Raw genomic sequence first — 21086 nt, forward strand, 5'->3', positions numbered from 1 at the left:
ATCTCTTCGTATTCCATTAGGATGTCGTCAGTGGCTCCAGATTTTTGCTGCAGCATATACATGGCTCACCTAGCTCCGAATATTTGCTTCGGTACGTTTTCGTCCTTAGGCAACTGGCTCGAGTGTCAAATAGCAAGGCACTGCCCCTTGTGTAATCCTACAGGTTGTCCCTTTCAATTTTTTTCTTCTGATTCTTGTAAATCTCCATGGTCCTATCTATTTCTATTTTCTAGCATCCAATTAGCTAATGAATTCCAATCTTTAATTGTTGATGGGAAGAAAACTGTATTTAAAGGAAACGCAGAACCGTAGAACGCAGAATTTCTATACACTGCCTCGTTTTCTGTCACTAACGAACTTGCTTATAGTGTTCTCAATGCTATATCGGTACAGCTAGAAAGCATGCATTTTTTTTTTGTCATTGCAATCAATACCACGAAAGAAAAAAATACAAGTTTCCAGACTCCCGGAAGATACTTTGTTTCCGAAACCATATACCCACATCTTTTCCGTGCTTTTCCAATATTTTAATTCTTTCTAGGTGCCCCAAGACGGCGTTCGCTTACGAACTGATTTTGTCTTTGAGGTTCTTTGATTAAGTGCGTATATATTATGCACGAAGATGACACTAAGACGATGAATATGTGAGAGAAGCGTGCCACGTTTATTTCGTGGGCAGCGTCCGGATACAGGGACGTCATCGTGATGCAGAAATTGACTCTATCTCGGCAATATTTTTTCCCGCCTAAAGAGAGACGAGCTACAATGAGACATAGCCACAAAGAAGACGAAGAGAAAAAAACGTCATCTTTTTTATTACTATTCAGAGAAAACAAAATACTTGCCCTTAATTCTCTCCCCGTGTATCCCACGTTTATTTTCCACCACATCAGGTTTCACAAGACGACGAGAGAGAAAATGGATTGCCGACACAAACGTTACGCACACGCCGTCTCTATAAACAGCTTTTTTTTTTTCTTACCATGTGATCGACACGGTGTGCGGTAGCCATGGAGGAAGTTGAAAAACTGAGGAGGCGCCCCACCAGTCTTAGACGCATTGCGAAATGTACGCGGGAAGTGACGCGTCATTCAGGCCTCAAGAAAGGCGCTACCGTTGTTGGCGGATCCGATTGCTGCATACAGTATAGACCTAGCTACATATATTACGAAAGTCAGCTTTGGCGCCGTGATCTTTCAGTTACCCTGAGAACGATGGTTAGAAAGGATTTGTCCAATCTTCGCGATTGTGGATTCAAACATTCCTGTGGCGCCATTTATCACGCATTATCCTTCTAAATTACCGAGCACTCTTAGTTTTTGAAACACATCAAGGCAGTTAGTCACTGTCCACGTGCGCAATTATTGAGAAAGTGCTTCGTCTATAACGCAATTTCGTTGTTGAAGATGATCAACTTACACAGTCAAAAATCCTTTTGAAGCCAGAAGGACGAAATTTAGGCAAATCCGCGCACTGTCCATTATTCCCAGTGTCTGCCGGACCGCTGCACTGGCCGCCTACGTAGACAGTAGCGCCAGAATTCGCTCTAGTAATTTTCGCAGGAAACTGGATGCTCTGCGAGATTCAAGTGACGTTGCCGTGGAGCCCGGCACACCGGTGTGAGTGGCACCTGCCTTGGATGCGTCGGCGATAGGCGCACGTCGGACAGTGCCCGGAACTCGACGAGCGAGTTCCAATTCCATGCGCCGCGATCGCGGATGTAAACGATAGAGCCGGGACAGGCAGCCGTCACGTGCTCCCACTGTTCGTTACCAGAGGTAACCAGTGATACCAGTGATACTTTACCAGTGGCACGTTACCAGTGGTACCAGCGCGGGGGCGGGGGGGAACCCCGTAATGATGATGATAATGTTTTTTGGCATTCCCTGCAAATAGTTCCCTAGCTTCCTTCCTTTAATCAGGTTTCATTACATATATAGCTACCTAGCATTTTGCCTATCCGATTTTAGTCTTAACTTTCGTATTTAGGATCTCTTATCACTATTCCGTACCATTACCTACACTTGCAATGAGTCTGGTTGTACGAATATCTTCCCTGCTTCTCTTCCGCCAATACTCCAATCGCAGAGACTTTCAGCGCCGCATATAGCGGAGAGTGACGTTAGGGAACCTCCTCAGCATTTTTTTTTCCTTTCCTCCATTACAGAAGTGCACTTTGCTATGAGCCAAAAAGACAGTCGTCAAAACACACGATTTCCGCCACCTAGCGGAGACGGTCGCCAAATAAACGAAAGACGACCAAAAACCGGAAATAAAACGAAAATGCGTCGCTCGCCTTACTTTTCGATAGCGACGAGCGCGTAGGAAATGTTTGGAATGCGACACTGGCCATGATAAAAAAAAAACGAATAATAAAATAAAATAAAACAAGGTCGACCCACCCTTTTTTTGTATTTTGGTAGCGCGTTCGCGAAGGTCAATTCCCGTTCGCATGAAACTCGTTTCACTTTCCGAATAAGTAACTCGACGCCAGACAGAAAAATGGCCACAGTATCATATAGCCGCAGAGTATAAAAGGGAAGAACAAAAAGCTCTTCATTTTTACCTAAATACTATGCAAGCTTCGAGAACCTTGCTCAACATGAAAAAGAAAAAAAAACAATGATATTAGAACAAAAAAAGGATCACTGAGCTTGTATAACGTATATCACAGTCTCCAAACACCACTGGCGGAACTAATATCAAGATGGCATATATCGCTTCTTCTTTTTTTTCATCCACGCTCTCTTTGTGTTTAGTACAAAAAAAATGGCTGTGGCTTAGGTAAGGTTAAGCCCAGGATGCGAAGCATACTAGCCTTTATTTTAGTTGTTGAACCACTGTTTAGCCTGGTGAACTGCTGTTTCTTGGCTATATTTGGTTCGGCTAGACGAAGAAACAACTCATGCATTACTGCTTCGCCTTCAAGAGTGGAACGCGACAGCGTTCCCGTCGACCCGCCAAGGGGTGTAAGACAATGGGCTACAGGGCAGCGACTACGCGCCCCGCATTGGACGCGGTGAGCATCGAGCAAAGCAGCGTTCGGCGCGGCAACGAAATGTGCGCCTGAGCAAGAGACGCACGCCTTAGAAACAGCTCGTTTCTAAGGCAACACCGCATTCACTAGAGGCGCTTTTGTACCGCTTTGAAGCATCGTACTCGTGGCTCAGTGGTAGCGTCTCCGTCCCACACTCCGGAGACCCTGGTTCGATTCCCACCCAGCCCGTCTTGCAAGAGTTGAGCCAAAGCCACTTCTCCTCTGTCGTGACGTCACGGTGTCACGTGGTTTCATGGCGACACCGCCGCGCCTGAGGAGCTGGGTTGAGCTCTCGTAATATGCTTCGCATAAAAAGGAATGTAATAGAATTGTGTCACAAGGAAAGCGAATGCTGTACAGAAAGTCGAAGACAGGACTGAAGCGGCAGGCAATCATTTTCAACTGTAATGCGAATTTTTCGAGGCACGTGTTTTTAGAACAATTAAATACCTGCCCTTCTTTCTTTCTAAAGAAAACTATATTGAGCGAACTTCACGCAGTCAAATGACCGGGCTCGTCATCGAACCAACTGCAGCCATAAAGCCACACAAAATGTGCGTGCACTTTTTGCTCACTCTACAAAATAATAGTAAATAATAATAAAGGCGCAGTGCAAAAGCAGTTCGGTTATGTACCGGCGCCGCCAGTTTTCAGCGAGTAATGTTGTAGTTACGACCGCGACTTCAGAAGCTGCGCCTGTGCAGGTTGCCTTCATTGATTAATCTAGATAAGCTTGGTGAGCTGACGCGTAATTTTGTAATGAATGACATTAAAAAGAAAGTAATAATAATAGCATATTATTATTATTATTATTATTATTATTATTATTATTATTATTATTATTATTATTATTATTATTATTATTATTATTATTATACCAATAATGTGCAGAAGTTAAACACGGTTTTGTTACTTCCTCTGGACGCAGACAACGCTGCAACGAGATGAGAATAAGCAGCAGGTAAAAGCTTAAAAAGCTTAAATAATGGACTCGTTAATGTCTTACACGCTGATGATGGAGACTGCGTCTTCTCACGGAAATAACGAACATCCTCCAGGCCTTGACAATCTACTGACAACAGCAGGTGTTTCAGAATACTTGGCACGACGGTTTCTTTATCACCGGTGGCTATTCTGATATAATACTAGAGCGACGAACAAGTGCATATTTTTAAGTTGTAAAGGAAACCACGCTGTCAACCAATGTGTTATTCAGAGAACATTACTGCTAATATATCTATATTTTTATGATACGTCCCTATTCAGAACCATACATTTCCCAATTGATGTTTTCTCTACACCGCTTTTCCGCAGAGCCCACAGCGAGGAAAAAAGAAAGAAAAATAGTTCCGAGGAATTTGTGGGCCAACCTGACGAAAGAATTTCGACGTGAGCCCCCTCTATTGCAGCGTAGGCGAATACGAAGTACTGGGCTCGTAGTCTGGCCAGTACCGACCCGGCTGCCTGCAATGCCTGCAATGGTTGACGGCGCTCCAAAAGGAACAATCTTTCTGGGGTACACAACCGCTAGACAGCTGTCAGTCTCACTATTGCTTAGTAGAGGAAAATGCTAAACACTGCGACCGACAAGACCTGAAGTGACAACGCTGAGTTTGCAATCACTTTACGTTCGCGTCCGGCCAATAGAAAGACGTGCACACGATACGGTTGCAGACCCAATGGCCGCTGTGACCACGTATGCGGAGCGGCTGTATAACGTAGCGTTCCAGTGTTTGGGCTTTGTTGTTACAGTAAGGGAATTCTGAAACGCAGCGCTCATCACGAGGAGCAGGCAAGTAGCTACGGCTGAACCCTCAAACCAAGCAATCAGACTGAAGGCTTTGTGCGTCGAGCAAAAGAATCGCTGTGGCCTACCGATCGCCCTTTCGGTCAATCAGGAGCACTGTCCACCCAATGGGGCATAGAGGTCAGTTGAGCGGGCGGATTTCGCAGGGTCGCTTCACAGCATTTATCGTTTGCGCTTCTTCGAGATTTCTTGCCTGCCTGCCTACAGCGACAGTTTTAAACGTGACCGCTGAAAAAAGATACTATGAAGACGCCAAAGCTGATTGAAGCCATAAAACGGAATGGCACTTTTGTTGCATGTGGCTCCACGATCAATTCAGATTCAGCTGATGCAGTGATGGTGGTTGACGGAGCAGCTGCAACGCCTGCGCGTTTTAGACTTCCTTTTTTAGGCAAATCGTAAATTAGCACAGTAGTATCGGTTCAACCCTGTCTGCAGCCGCGACGACAAAGCTTGCTGTTACACAAAAAATGAATAGAGCTCAATGTGTGAAAGAAAAAGTTTTCCTTACGCGGCTCGGAAAAGCACTTGTATATCGCGAATCGCATGTTCCTGGTCTAAGTGCGATGAAATCACTTCGTCAGACTGCTGGCCTCTGTTCGTTGGTCTAGCAAAAACAAAACAAAAAAAACAGCCCATCAGGGACTCGGCAGCCTTATTAGGTCCGATCCCAAGCGCACTTTATGCCAAAACAAACAGACCCTTCAAAACAATGAGAAAAACAAATATTGCTTCTAAGAAAAAAATACGGTCGAAAAAGCAACACCAAGTCAATAGAGAAGTTCAAGTTTTGCAAGACGCACATTTGTCCATCGCACACGGTCAAACACACACGCACGCACACACAGATCGATGCCACGGATTTGCTTTCGGTGGGGCCTTCAGGTAGTCCTTGTAGGCGCCAGAGAGTGCTGTCTGAAAGAGCGGAACACTTGGGTCCTGGCCACCACTCAGTACTGTCCACCACGCAACATCGTTCAAGAAAGGATTGAGCGCACCGGACGACTGGAATGTGTACACCCGCACGCGAGTGTAATATCGATGCACCGTCGCAAGACGGCAATTCAAACATTAAGCTGAAATCACAAATGCTATCGCTGACAGCCTCCCTAGACCACCCCGTCCGTCCACCACCTCGCGTCTTCATTCCGTGACGCCGATGACCTTGCAACCTCGCGACCTTCAGCAACAGAGATAGAATGCCTTCAATGAAGGAACTGGCCCTCCTTTGTCCTTAGAAAAAAAAATAAGCACACAAAAGCAAACGCTGGGTCTTGTTTACGCACACTAGGTCTTCTACGCACTATGCAGTTATCCACGTCACACAACACTGCGACACGACTGGGACTCTACAAAGCGTTCAGTTACAGACAACACCGCTTTCCTTGTCACCCAGACAGGTGTCTAGTAGAAGAGCATGAAAGATATGTGAAGAGTCCGCGTTTCTTTCTACTTAAAAGTCACTTAGAAAAAAATATTGAGAGAAGAAAAGGCGCTTTGAGAGACTCCCGTAAATATACCACCAAGTTCATCACGCGTTCACGCACGTGTTCAATCTGTCTCCAGAATAAATATCTCACATTCACGACACAACAGTGACGCGACGCGGTGTTGTGCGAAGTGGTTGGACAGATGAAACACGTACAAGTCATTTTTCAATCAGACGCTGACGGGTTATGCGCTCAAGGCAGTCGTCCAACGGCGTCACCGCAGTCAGGCATTGAATGGAGTCGCCAACGTCATGGGGAGTCGCAGAAGAGGCTCCCGAAAGTGCGGCAAGAAATATTTTTTTTGTCTTCTTTTTTTTATAGTGACGTGCGTGCAGCTTCGGCGATCACCAGTTGGTCAGCGCCGTCTCGTTCACGTGCTCGAAGAGCCAGCGCTGCGACACCGAATTCGGGTCGCACGAGTTCATGAACACCTCGCGCCGTTCCGCGTCACAGTCAAGGCAGGAAGCCGTGATCGGGTGGCTGATCTGCTTCGTCGTCTGAAAAAAAAAAAGAACAATAAAAAGACGTCACGTATTAAATCTCGATTCCACAACGCGGAGCAGCAATCACTTTTATCGGTGCATACGGGCGCACAGGGCTGCTTTTTTACTTCCTATGAAACATGCAAATGCTTTAAAACTCGGTCAGAAGAACAGGCCTGTCACTCCTTGGGGAGAACCTGCACTCCTTGGGGAGAACCTGCACTCCTTGGGGAGAAAACTGTCAAATTCAGTGCAAGGAACTTTCAAACGAGCATGCGCTTCGCGTTCTGTCAAGACGAATGTAATCCCGAAGAATTTGGTCAAATGTAGCGAGACAACTTCCCTGAAATAAGCCCACGTCGTGTTTACCTCCACCTAGTCTTGTCAGTGTAGCATATTGCCTACACCCGAAATAATAACGGAAAAACAAAAGGAGAAACAAGCACGAAGTTCGTTAGATTCAACGAGACGGCATTATAATGCCGCGGGAGAGCACACCGACCCACTTTCCGAAACGGTCCCGAAGCGCCTCCCCAACGCAGATCTTGAACCGCTTACGCGTAAGTCCATAATGTCGTTTCGGCTCGTACGTACCGTGTCATACTTGAACAGCTGGTTGCCGTGCATTCCGTGGCAGCTCCAGAGCACCACGGGCGCCCTGGGCTCGGAGCTGGACACGTCGAAGCAGACGGTGCGCTTCTGCGGCCGAATGTCCTTGTGCCAGGTGAGCACGAACTGCTGCTCGCCGGACTGGTCCCGGTGGTCGCTGATGCACTTCTCCAGCGCGAATCGCTCGTTCTGACCCTTGAATTGCGTGTCGATGCACAGCGAGCTCTTCTCGTGCCGGATCTGCACAGAGGAAAGCAGCGAGGCATGCATGGCGTGTTGAGAGTTCGGCTGTGCGGAATGCTTCTCGATGACACCAGCCTCTCCACGACGAAGTTCGCGCACAGTATACGTGACCACAATTCACAGCGAAGAGAGCTTATGTCTTTAAAGGAAAAATAAGGCCCACCAGCCAACGAAGCACGTCCCGCAAAGACCCTATAGGTGCTGCTAACGGCCGAGCAGCCGCACGGATTAGTGTACCTGCTCGTCGCCACTGTCAGCTAGTAACAATCGCCATTAAAAGAAAACGAGTGACTGTAAGCGTTAATTATTCGAATTACCATGAACCAGTATTCCGGTCATAAGAAAATATACGCAAGAGACAGAAGCTGGCTACGCGAATCATGTCGCTTCTATCTGAAGCCGTTGGAAGAGAAGCCTCTCAAATCTGAAAGCGCAACTCCTCCGCAAACACAAGAGAGCCGAATAAATTTTACGCTACCGACAACACAGGCGCGCATTACTGCCTCCCGATTACACGGATTTATGAGTAAACGAAACCGACGAAACGCGAGAGAATGTCACGTGATTGCGTCTCGTGAGAGTGTCGCACTTGAAGCACAAAAAAGATGAATGCATGGACATGCGCGTAGTGTCAATTTACCCCTACGATGAAAAAATGAAAATCAAGGACCTGTCGGCAAAGTAGTAGTGTAAGCTTTGGCTGTACCGACAGTAGTGACCTGTGGCAAAGGGGAATTAAAGATCCCGGCATCAGGGGACACTAACTTGCGAACCCCGGCGGGTTGACGCGGCGTTACTTCCTCAGTTCTTTAGTCAGCGCACCCGATGCGAGCTGCAGGCTGGTTTTCGACATAAGGGGATGGATATTCGTCGGGTGATCGGATTTTCGTGATGAGCACATTTGAGTCACGCAATAAAACAGCTCAAGCGCACACAGACAGAAGCCGTGACCACTAGAAAACAGAAAGTTAAGTGAGTTTGTATGGCTTCATGGTACCAACCAGCGCAAAACAGACAAAAACACGAGAAATTCGGCCATCCCGCGGTATAAGTTCTTGTCTGCTGTCATCGCCTGTTTTGCGCAGTTTAGTCGACAAAAGACTCAGAAACTTTAGCGCGCTGGATCCAAGTATCAGCGACTTCCTCCTGCAATACCAAACAAAAATACCTCGAAGTGCCACATCGCCCGATTACACCTTATACCGGTCACACGCTTGCTTCCAACGACCACAGAAACGAACGACCGTTGACGTCCGCGAAGCATATAATTGGCTGCAATCAGATTCCACGTCTCTGTCAGGGACATGCAGTAGTTCAAGCGTCGCCACAGCGGCACATTTCAGCTTCCCAAAGTATTTGTGCTTGCTGAACAAGAGCCATCACCCGCAAACCACGAGATAAAACCACTGAGCCGTGTCCGCAAATTACAACTGGTTTACTGAGAGTAGCAGTGTCACACTTTCGTCAAAAAAGAAAAAAAAAGGGGGGGGGGCGAAAATTTCATTCCGCAGGTATTCAGAGTCGAATGACTACGATACTTCTCGTTTCCTTTGCCTGCCACAGCCTGCTGTTTTCCTTTCTTTTTTTTTCTTTAATCAAACGCGAAGCACGCGGGCAAATATCGGTAGCCAATTTAGGCAGGGCCCGTATTCTGTAATTTTCCATTTATTCTTCTAATATATATAGGTCGCGCGCAGTGGCATGTCACAGCGATAACGGCAGCGCAGCAAACAGCGTCCGAGCAAATAAAGAATACAAGGCCACATGGATGGAAAACAAGATGGATCGCTAGGAAACATAGTTCCAGCCTTTCGCACAAAGGCGCAGCTCTTCTAACACGCAGCTACATTTTGCTCAGTTGCAGTCGAATTCACTTATGTAAACATAAGGCATCGTCGACATCCCCGGCGCACGCACGCACGCACAAAACCCATTTAGTTGGCCCTATGTGACGTAGCATGTTGCCGCTGCAACACGTACACTGATATGCAATATAGCATAATATGCATTTACGTGGTACGAAAGACTGAACCGCGAAATGTATCGTTTGAAAACAAAGCCCTCGCAAGCACGCGAAACCTCCTTTGTCAGTCGGCCTACGAAAAGTAGTGGGTGAAAATGCTGCAGGCACCAGCCATGTCCACGTAGCAACAACACAAAACGACGACCACCCGTATCCTCGTTTTGTGTTCCAGCTCTTCCCCTGTCTTCGTCTTTACTAGCGGTCAATACGATATGCAGTTAACACTAACTGGGCCATACTCACGCTCTTCTGGTACTTTTATATCGACTACAGTACGCAGCAATCCAGACACGCAGTCTCTTGCCCCAGATCCAGTGATGTCAAACAGGAGTTAACAAGTGTTAAGATAACAGCGACATAAAGGAACCCTTCGACGGTGCAAAACACTGGCGAGCTTGCTTTTGTTGGCCTCTTGAAGCGAGAGAAAGAAAACAGATAAAATAACACGAACCGAGGTAAGAACGAAGGACAAAGCCAGTGATGGGGAACCGCGGGCGGTGCACAGCAAGGCAAAGTCACGCCTTTCATAAATTGAAGCCTACATATACACGACGCGAAAAGCGAGATTTGTAGCTTTTGTTCACGCGTCGAGCTGACACCAACGCTCCGCGGTTGCCGCTATCGCAACTAGCGATCGCATGCGGCCCACGGGCTAGTTACTTGGCTCTTCGTTATCTTTCTCTCATGTCGCTGCCGCCTTCGCTCCTGCCTCTTCGCTAAACCTCGTTTTCAGTTATCGCCTCGGGTACTTCGTCGTTCATCCTTCGCTCAAGTTTATGAAGAGCTGGAATCATTACGAATACTTTCGCCGAAAGTCGATGCAATTTCAGCAGTGCTTTAATGAACGGCGACGCAGCCTCTGTCGATGTGTGGAAAGGAAGTAATACCTTTTGAAAATGATACACGTGCTCTATAACGGTAATGCTTTTTTTATTATTTATGCGGGAATATTCCCACTCGGGTGTGCGTTAAGAAGCTTTAGCTAGGGCCAAACTCCGATGCGGCGTATATATATATATATACATGCAAAACGCAAAGACACTTTTGTGACATAGCCCCTGGACGGATATAAATGAAATTTGTTACATTTGAAAGAGGAAGTTAAATTCTAGTTACTCTTGAAAGTGGAATTTCGATTTAGGCCTGAATGTTGTTAAAAGAATTTTCAAAAATTCGGAAGCTCGTAAATATAGAAGCATGAACTTTGCAATTTATTAGCTCTGCATCAAGAACTGACATTGCGATTCTGTAAACGGCATCCATTAGATCATTCAAAGCGGACAAATTCTATATGTCAATTTATACCTTCCATGAATTCGTTACATTGTGTACAAGGGTTCTGCAAAAACTGTATTATCATATCACTAACTTTTTTTAGAATCACGTGTGACATATCAATTTTGTCCGCTTTATAGATGCACTATTAGATGCAATTTACAGAAATATGATATCAGTTTTCATTGCGGGGTTACAGAGCTGTGAACTTTATAATTTCGTTTTCTGAAAATGTGCGATTCCTTCCCAATTTTTAATAAAACATTCACGACCTTAATTAAAGTTCGCAAAAACAGTCACTACATATTGTTGTTGTTTTTTTCTGTGAAATGCAACAAACCTCGCCAAATTTGCTGCAGCGTTTGCCGAAAAAAAAACGAATTGTGCCTTTACATGTATTAGATAGGAACACCGAAGCTAAAGCTTCCTTTTAAACTTACGCCGACTGCAGAACCTCATGCAGACTGCGCTTCGTATTGCAAAGGTGATGCAAGAACATTCTACCGTTTGATTTATAGCATCTTTTAGCTCATGCTAACACGTGCAGCTGCAAGAAAGAATGAAAGAAAGAAGAGAAGAGAGGCGAAGGTAAACTGGGCTTACTGTTAACGTTGCACACAAACGGATACGCCCCTCTGTTCAAACGTTTCATTTTCGTGTCTATGGTTGCGTAAGTCTCCGAGAAAAAAACGACGCTGAGCTTTCACACCCGTTACGAAAGCGCCGCCGACATGAAATCGTTCCCTCGCCATGTGGAGGCAAAAAAAAAATAACACGAACTGAGACGCGCAGACAGCACAAAGCGCTAATGGCAGCGTCTTTTCATTATCCCTTTCATTCTTTCTTTATCGCCTTGCGCCACTTAGGGACAAAGAATAGCTACGTTTTAGCTCAGTCGTCCTTACAACTCAAACATTCGAAGGCTTCATTCTATTTCTTTTTTCGCCGTGGCATTCGTGCAGAACTTTTTTTCTCTCTAAAAAGCACGCATCATAGTTGGAACTAGAACACGCGGCACAGAATTAATCAGCCGTGGAATGCACGAAGTTATAGTGGCAGGTAGGAAACGCTGTTGAGTTGGAACCATCGCGATACCTTTCCCCATGGATGTTTTCTGCATTGTTCACACTGAACAGGCAACAGTTCGGTATCATTCCCGTACTATATTCCGCCTCTATTCCATCCTATAGGATGGAATACATGCGGAATTACTGGACCGAACTAGGAACGTTTGGCCGGCAGCTTTACTGCTGTGTGGTTGCTTTGTCACACAGTTGCATTGTCAAGCATATAAAGTGTTCAAACTTTATATGCTTGACAATGACGCTGGGGATGGCCCACGACGATAGCGAAACCATATTGAAACATGCAGTGACCAGCTTCCACTTAGTGTACATAGTGGTATATGGTTAGTGTTAGTACTGGGCTTTGAGTTGTCCATTAATTCGTCTTCGCGCTGAGATCTGCTAACCTCCTGGATAGCAGATCGCAGACCAGAACCAGGACGAATGTTTCATCAACTGCGAAGCTTTCTTTCTGAGAAGCCCGTATGCGTTTCCTTTGCAGCTTCGCACTAGATCCGGGTGGATGGAAATTTTCCCTTTCATACCGCTATGTATAACCTACGTATGCTGTCTACACGCACCTATGCAAGCACGTGTGCTAGTGTTCACGAAAGATCTTACGCTACAACTGCTGCAAAGAACAGAGGCTAGCCAAATATGGTGATAGACATATTATTATTGATTGCGGACAACCGATCCGAAGCAGCGCTTACGATACAAAAGCTTTGTGAATCCAGCTTATCTTTTTCTTTCTATGAATTAAGAAGTTGTTAGGCATAGCGTCTCGAGTGCCTTGCGTCGTTTTCTTTCCAGGCGCAAAGGTATTGCACAAAATTTACCGACGCGCCGAAACTTTTACACTGATTAACAATCCTTTACGACAGAACCAGCGTCAGCCAATCCCGAAGTCTACATGTGCCAGTATCCCCCAAGTGCAAGTTTGGTTAGTGGTGGGCCGCTCTGTTTTGCAACGAACTGCACGGTATTAGAGTTACAAGAAACAGTAATCGCCGCTGTGCGCGAAGCTCAAACAGCTCGAACAGCGAAGCGCAACTGCTTCGACACACACACACACACACACACACACACACACACACACACACACACACACACACGCACACACGCACACACGCACACACACACACACACACACACACACACACACACACACACACACACACACACACACACACACACACACACACACACACACACACGCACGCACGCACGCACGCACGCACGCACGCACACACACACGCGCGCGCAAGAAAAGAAAAGCAGCCTCGTTAACGAACTCAGCTCGAAGTAAGCGCGCGAAATAAACATGTGGTGCAACATACCACCATTTGTCATGCTTCTCGCTGTCTATAATATCGGAAAGAAGTAAAAAAAACATATCTAAAAGCAACTCTGTAAGGGGCCATTAAAAGCAAACAATATGTATACATAGCATCGTCGCAGAGCATCGCTTATGTTGCAATAGCTTCCGACAGTATACACTGAACCGAAGCCACAACAGTGGAGTTTTGTTGCGCGCACGATGGTAATAAACAAAAAGATGGAGAGATAGAAGCAAGTGAAAACGACAAACCGGAAAACAACGGCGCCGCGATAATTTGCGTCGGCACGATACGGAAGCCACCGCCGCCACTGGGTACTATAAATCACTTCAACTTCCTAGCGCTAAAGAAAACGACAATAAACAAGGAAGAAAGAAAGGAAAGACGGAGAGAGAGAGAGAGAAATACGTAGAAGATCAACCAAAAGAAATAAAAAGAAAAGATGGCAAAAGGGGGGAAAGACAAACACACAACGGTGCTCGCAACAGGGCCCTGAGTGTCGAGGCGAGGGCGGCCGCAACGCTCACGAAAAGTGTTTGGCCACTCTCCGCAAAAGACGCAATATCGGCGCTGCGAGAACACGACAACGCGCAGCCGCTGCCCCGCGTATAACGACGAAACGCGGTCCGGGCGCAATTTGCTGTTTCTCCTCCTCCACGTTCGCCGTGCTATCGCAGCTCGCTGGCGCGACTTGGCGGACGCGCACGGTGGAAGCGGTTCCGCGGTCGTGCCGGGACACACGACGCGAACACGCCGAGATAAGAACGCCGAGGGACGGTGGATATGCGGGCGGCGCGCAGCGCGCTTTCTGTACGCGCCTCTTTTTCGTCATCGTCGAATCTCGCGAATGCGAGACAAGTGAAGCGAAACGAAGCACTGCGCTCCCTCGTGCAACAAACTTCGCATAAGGTCCCTCTCTTTAACTTCGCAGGCGTGCGCGCGCCCCCTATATGCACGCTACGGCCGTCGCAGCGAGCTTGGCTGCCGCGTGGCGGAAATGGACGGTGACAGATGAGCGGCGGAAACCATATCGATTCAGCGAGAAGGCGACGAGAGAAAGGTGGGCGAGGAACGTTCCTGGCTGCGAGGATGTTGAGAGAGAGTCGAGCACGCGACCAGCGTTCACACAAAAACGGCCGCTCACGTCAAAAGCCGCACCGTCACTTCAGGTCCGCCGGGCGGTGGAGTTCTCCCGGTCGGCTTCGGCTATTCGCTCCCCATTCCTCCTTGACATTCCGAAAGGGTGCAAGAGGCGTTTGAGGTGCGAGTGAATTGGTCTCGAAAGTTAGGGTGGTATGTATACCTGGCGAGAAACGTCATTTGCTCCGTCGTCATCGACTGGGCAGAAAAAGAACAGTGCGGGAAGGAAAGAACACGCGCGCGGTCGATGTTAACTGCGCAATGCTGACCGTCGAGGTACTGCAGCCAATAATGCGCTCGGAAGTATCCGCCTCCTGCTGAGCAGAGGAACAGAAATCATAACGTCAATGAGGTATCGGGGCAGGATAATTTATCCAAAGCAATTCAGTGCTAATTTATAGCTCTTAATAATAATCTTTAAAATGTTCAGAACTAGTACAAGTGGTGGAGGTGCACAACGCAAATAAGAAGTCAGAAGCAATAAGACACAAGGTAGTGTGTCGCGTAAGTTAACCAAAACCATGCCTTTACAAGAGCTGCTGCAAAGACCTCTGTCACTCGAAAAAAAAAAACGTATACAAGCGAGACGCCTCCCGAAGCTGATATCAAAATTTTCGAATTCAATTCTGATGTTTTTCGCGCCATGGCCGCCACAGATTTATGAGGCACACCGTACAGGAGCAAACCGGACCACTTTGAGTTCTTTATGTGCACCCAATACACTGCATACACGGGCGTTTTTTCATTTCGTCGCCACCGAAATGCGGCCGCCGCAGCCGGTATTTGATCCCGCGCCTTCGGGCTTCGCAGTGCACAGAATCTTATAATATGAGATGTCTAAAAAAATGCCAAGTTCTGCTCGAAAACTGGAGCATTGATAATTATAGCAGAGCATATCAGACAATTGCACGAATAAGGTTTGTTGTTTTATGGGTCATACAAATTGCAGTAAACATTAGTTTGCCAACTAAACAAGTGTGGTGTCACGCGTTCAAAAACAACAGAAAAACAAGAATAGATCTCACTCGATGACCGCGAGCACTCGATGACCGCCAACAACGCTGGCTAAAGAGGAGCGCTAGCAGCAGGCAAAGCGCATGCTTGTCCCAAGAAGAGCGCACAATTTCAACTGTTCCGCGTCTCGCCAATTCGGATCACATGACCTACAACACCAGACCCGCTGGTAGACAGCGCGCATGAAGCTGCCAGCTTTCTTAAAAAAATAAATTATGGGGTTTTACATACCAAAACCACTTTCTGATTATGAGGCACGCCGTAGTGGAGGACTCCGGAAATTTCGTCCACCTGGGGTTCTTTGACGTACACCTAAATCTAAGTACACGGGTGTTTTCGCATTTTGTCCCCATCGAAACGCGGCCGCCGCGGCCGGGATTCGATCCCGCGACCTCGTGCTCAGCAGCCCAGAACCATAGGCACTGATCTTTTTCGGCGTTTAAAGAAGGCCCGCGAAATATGAAATAAAACCACGTGATTTGGCTCATGCGCTATCGTATTGCAACGCTCTCAATCGTGGTTCGTGTAAGATAACCGTGCGCGCGGACAAAGTGAAGTGAGCTTCCGCGGCTCTATGCATCGGCGTCACAGTGCGTCAGCATCTTTGGCGGTGGCACACGGAAAGGAAGCGCCGTTGTCCCTGATAAGCGATAGTATCGACGCACGGTTGAACGCGCTGCAATACGATAGCGCATGAGCGCAGCCACGTGGTTTTATTTCATATTTCGCGGGCTTCCTTTATATGCCGAAAGAAAAATCGCCACGCAGCATGTACGTTGCCACAACAAACTCGATCGGTCGTTTTTGAACCACCTCTATACAACGCAACGAAACGAACATGGCCCTAAAGTAAATATTTAAAATTTCGCTTAATTCATCTTAGTTAATTAACTAATTAACATAAAACACATCCTGAGGAGCGCCATATGACGGCAAGTCACACGCCGTTGGTTTCGTTCAACTGCGGCTCCAAGCCTTGGCATAAGTTACGTGAAACATCCTGTTCGCAACACGAAGCTACGGCCAGGATGTCGGAGCAGACGAGGAGACGCGGCATTGCCTCCTTAAAGCCTGGCCATAGGCAACGTCTCCTACATAGCACAAGGCCGGTGCACTTCGATCCGTGACGTCATGCTACCTTGCCCGGCTACCATAGCATGTAATGGGGACGCTCCCGAGTAACCCGCGGTGATTTTGACGCCACCGCTTTCGTCACGCCGGGCTTGGCTATGGAAATTTCGGTCCAAATAGCATAGCGTCATAAAGCAGAGCGCACAGACCTGCCATCTAGGAGGCGTTGTCATGTGGCAGCGTTGATTCGAAAACGTTACCTTGACCATTGGGCTCGTGGCAAGACGCGGGCATGATGTCACCAGCATTCTTGCCTCGCCCTCGCATGCTGGCCCTCGCACCCGTGGTTAGTTCACGTGGCCACCAACTCACGGCGCGCGGGCCACATACGTTCTCCTCGCGCTGGGAGTTTACTCGGTACAGCATTGCGGCGGCGGCCACAGTGCCGACGCTGACGGCGAAAACGCGCCTAAATTGTCCATACATAATTGCTATCGCAACAAAATGCGTCTGCACTGCTCACCTCTCCCCACGCGTAGTCGGGCGGCTCGATGGCCGGGTACTTGGAGGGCTGATCGAAGGCCACGTTCTCCATGAACCACTTGAAGGACTTGCAGTTGAGCCGCTTGCGAAGCTCCTTCTGCGCCGTCAGGTCACCGGGTTCCAGGTTGCGGTAGTGCGACCGCCGCATGTACAGGTACTCCTTATACTCGTCCATCCACACCTGCACAGCAAGCAGGAAAGATGCGACGGGAGTTCTGTTATTTCAAAGCTTTAGGGCGTGTCCGGTATTCCGGCAAACGCGGGCATGGACGGTAGGAGAGCTGGCGTCACCTGGTCGCGCCGCCAATCCGGCCGCTCGCGTGTAATTACGCCTCCGCTCACCCGGTAGTCCGCCAAACGAACCGCGTTTGCCGGAATACCGGACGCACTTAAACTCTCTATTAGTCCACTTGCCACCGCGGTAATTCCTACTACGAGATATCTGCCACCGACCGCCTTGATTCGTTCCCTAGCAGCGGAACGTAAGTACTGCAGTCGGTGACAACCTATGTACGAACGCAGTGGTAAAACAGCGCTGTCCAACTTAAACAGAATTAGGGCAGATGGGCAGCCAATTATGCTCGCTCATTTCAGTGGCGTTACGGCGCAGGCGAACTTGAATGTCAGCGTTTCCTGGAAAGTATGTTCTGGAGCACGGAGGCACGGAGGGCAGATGCAGTGCGGTTTTGTGGGAAAATCTTGTACTGAATTCTCATCTTGTCACCGATTACAGTATGTGTTTAGGTTTAGGTATTTAGGTGCAGGAGGAAGATAGGGGGATCAGTGTAGAGGTACAGCTCCGTCAATACGCAGTAATAACCTCAAGAGTCAAATAAGTGTTGAAAAGACCTGAAGATCTGTTATCTAGAAACTGATTTGTAAATTCTGAAACCGCCACTGTGCCCAGCTGGACCTCGCGCATTCGCGCACGCATTACAATATGCAGGCGCCCAGCTGCACTAAAATATGGTAACGCTATGCGGTTTAGCTTTGGAGCGCACAGCACGCGTGTGCCGTTTCGAAGCATCAATCCATTGATCTACTTAGCAATGAGAGGACGCACTTTTGTAGTTCAGTGTCTGCCAGTGTTAGCCAAATGTACTTGAAGGATATGAAGCACTACGGGCCACAAGTTAGTGCCAAGTTTCTGCATCTGCAGTTGTGCGTTTTGGAGGAAGCCTTAGCTCGGGGCCAACACGAATTTCCCTAATGAAATACATGTGAAACAGAGAAATTATCTCGTGAGGCAGCCGATAAACCAATATGAACCAAGTTTATCGCAAAAAAAAGCTAAATTAGAGCGATTGTATAGAGAATAGTTTTGATTGACCATCTCCCACTTTTTTATAAAGACTGCCAAGAAACGGTAACCTAAAAAAAAAGGATGTGTGGAATAGGTGGAAGATCTAATCACCAAAATTATCAGATTTCAACTTCCCTTAAATGCAACTTACCGCATCGAAATCTGTGCGCTGATTGCCTAGAAAAACAATGTCGGCGTCGTTGCCGCGTACATAGTATATGGTCGCAATCGGCTATAGTTTCTCCCTAACTGCGACTCTCTATTCTTATTTTGATTCTTCTGGCACACTGATTCGTTCATTTACCTTGCCTTGCGCGATCTCCGCAACTGCCGTAGACGGTTTACAAAGACAGCGGCCAAAAAGACGACTTGGGGGGCTCTCACAGCATGCTTCCCTTCCTTCCGACGTCCACCACTTCCTCGCAGTTCCACGCTCACTGCAGGAGAACGGCGCCCCTTCGACGTCGCATTAAAGGCGAGCCAGTGTCCCTCCACGCCGGAAAGCCCACGCTTTTACGAGCGTCTTATATACGACGCTGAAATCGGCGAAACGGAAGAGGCCAGTCCCCCTCCCTCCTCCTCCCACTCCAAGAAGAGAGAAAGAAAAACATAGACAGAACAAGAGGCACGCAGCAGGCTGCAACATTCTGATAAAAGCCGCCAGGTCAGCGCCACTAAAGAGAAGGAAGTGCTGGGCTAGCTGGTAAGGTCTGGTGAGCGAAACACAGCGCTGATAGATCGAGACGCCGAGAAAACATGACGACAAGGCCGCTGTTCAAAATCCGAGGAAGCCGGGTTGCTTCGGAATGTTTCATTACTTAGAAACAGCGCTATACAGAGATGAGCGAAGGCACACAGAGGACACGGCTGCAAGGCGGCTCTTCGAAAGGGGAGAAAGCGTGGTTAGATAGTTACGCTCGATTGTTCAAAACCGAGTTATAGGAAACAAGTGTCAAAGAGAAACAGGAGAGCAATGACAGGGTGAGGGAAGCAGTCGTACGGTCTACTACCCTGTTACTTGGGGAAAAGGAAGATGAGAAAAAAGTGAAGCGAAGATGGAAAGGAAGGACTCCAAAGACAACTATCACCAAACGCATCGAACATCCAAGGCACTGTAGTCATATGAGAGAGCGAAATGAAACGCATGAAAAGGTCGCTTCATCAAATCCATTCCTTTTTGACTACTTTCTCGTTCATTAGTCCGCCACGGCTAAGCAGACGCACTGCATACGCCTTGCCGACGACGCGACGGTTCAGCGCGACGGAAGATTAATTACGCAGAATAAAAGCAAGAAACGTCAAAAGCGCTCACGATTAATTGTCGTCGCTCTCAGCATCATCCCTTTCCCGCGGACAGAGCAGCCAACCGGAGTGCCGTTCGCGTCGTTTCCAAGCGTGACGTCGGGTCGGAACTATAGCGCTCGCAGCCGGAAGTCCTCGGGCTCTCGTTACCAAAGGAAGTATTTGCGCACTCGGCTCACTGTTCGCAGGGTAACGAAGCCAACGAAGCAGGACCGATCACGCTCGTCCATCCCTCACCGTGCGCAAATGAATGAACGAAGATACGCACCGTGCGGTAGTAGCTGAACACAGTGCTTCGAGAGGGAGCGTATTTCTTTCCGGCTAATGAGGACGCTCAGGCCCAAGTGCCTATCCGAGTGGTGTTTCACTGGTGCGAAGAGCGACATAAATGGTTCGGCTTAGTGATTGCAACGGCAATGGACGCTCCAGAAATCTGCGAGCCGCGTCTCTGGTTTTACGCGCAATACATTTGGCTTCTGCATTACTTGAATGCCGAGCACACAAAGCAAGATATTAGCCATAGCTGGGCTTGGTACCTCACATTTCGCATCGGCTCGCGAAAAGTTGACCGAAGAGGGATGTAAACAACTGCCGTTCATTGGAACGTTCCTTTTCCCAGTCCTTTTCCTGTCCATACATCTCCAATATGAGTGAAGAGAGATGTAGTCCCCTAAATTGTGTTGGGATGGATACTCGACTATGACGAATAAACCTGGCGTCAGTTGCACTACGGATAATTAGATGAACAGTAGTCTAACAAAGAATGTCTCTGGAATCAGGGGCATCCCTTGAAGACATAGCATGTTACACAAACACACCGCCCAGTCAGCCCAGCTCTCAGTTGGTTCACAGGGCAGCTGCTGTGTTAACAGCTGGAACACTTGACTTTGTGCTTTGACTAAATCGCATTTACTTGCTTACCTCACGGAGATAATGTGATCACTAGGAATAGCCAGAATATTCCCTTGAAAAGCCGAGAGGAAACGCGGGTAGCGTTCGCGCAAGTGACGCGTCACGCCAGAAGTAATGGAAGTGCGCCGCAATCGCCTCCTCATTTTCGCTTTGTGGGCTTGGCGTGTAAACTATTAGCATACGGCGCACCAGATGGTGACCAAGATGGCTAACGTCGCTGGGGTAAAGTTCCTGAACGGCGACAAGAAACACGCTATGGTGCCCCTCTTCGCACCAGGGAGTTCCCAGTGCGGCGATGAAGGGACCACTAGAGCGCATTACCTGCTGGCATACCGGAACTAGACCACAGCGCCATGTTAACTGTTTCTATCTTTACGTCCCTGCTTACGTGCAACGTTCCCAAAGCCAACTGTAAAGACTTCCTGCCACGC

At 47.9% G+C, this 21086-nt stretch overlaps 1 protein-coding gene across 3 annotated transcripts in view; it reads right to left on the minus strand.

Annotated features, from left to right (window-relative positions):
- Window positions 1-5482: 5482 nt before the first annotated feature.
- The window catches only part of LOC135914086 (putative polypeptide N-acetylgalactosaminyltransferase 10), a 178442-nt gene continuing 162838 nt past the window's right edge, over window positions 5483-21086 (minus strand). For all 3 annotated transcript variants that reach the window (XM_065446833.2, XM_065446830.2, XM_065446832.2), the window contains 3 exons: window positions 17119-17319; window positions 7411-7665; window positions 5483-6831 (listed from right to left, as the gene is read on the minus strand). In XM_065446833.2, the coding sequence (XP_065302905.1) occupies window positions 6679-6831; window positions 7411-7665; window positions 17119-17319 (609 nt within the window). In that variant the 3' untranslated portion in view covers window positions 5483-6678. The remainder of the gene's footprint in view (window positions 6832-7410; window positions 7666-17118; window positions 17320-21086) is intronic.

Source organism: Dermacentor albipictus, chromosome 3, assembly GCF_038994185.2.
Source record: "Dermacentor albipictus isolate Rhodes 1998 colony chromosome 3, USDA_Dalb.pri_finalv2, whole genome shotgun sequence".
Classification (NCBI taxonomy): Eukaryota; Metazoa; Arthropoda; class Arachnida; order Ixodida; family Ixodidae; genus Dermacentor; species Dermacentor albipictus.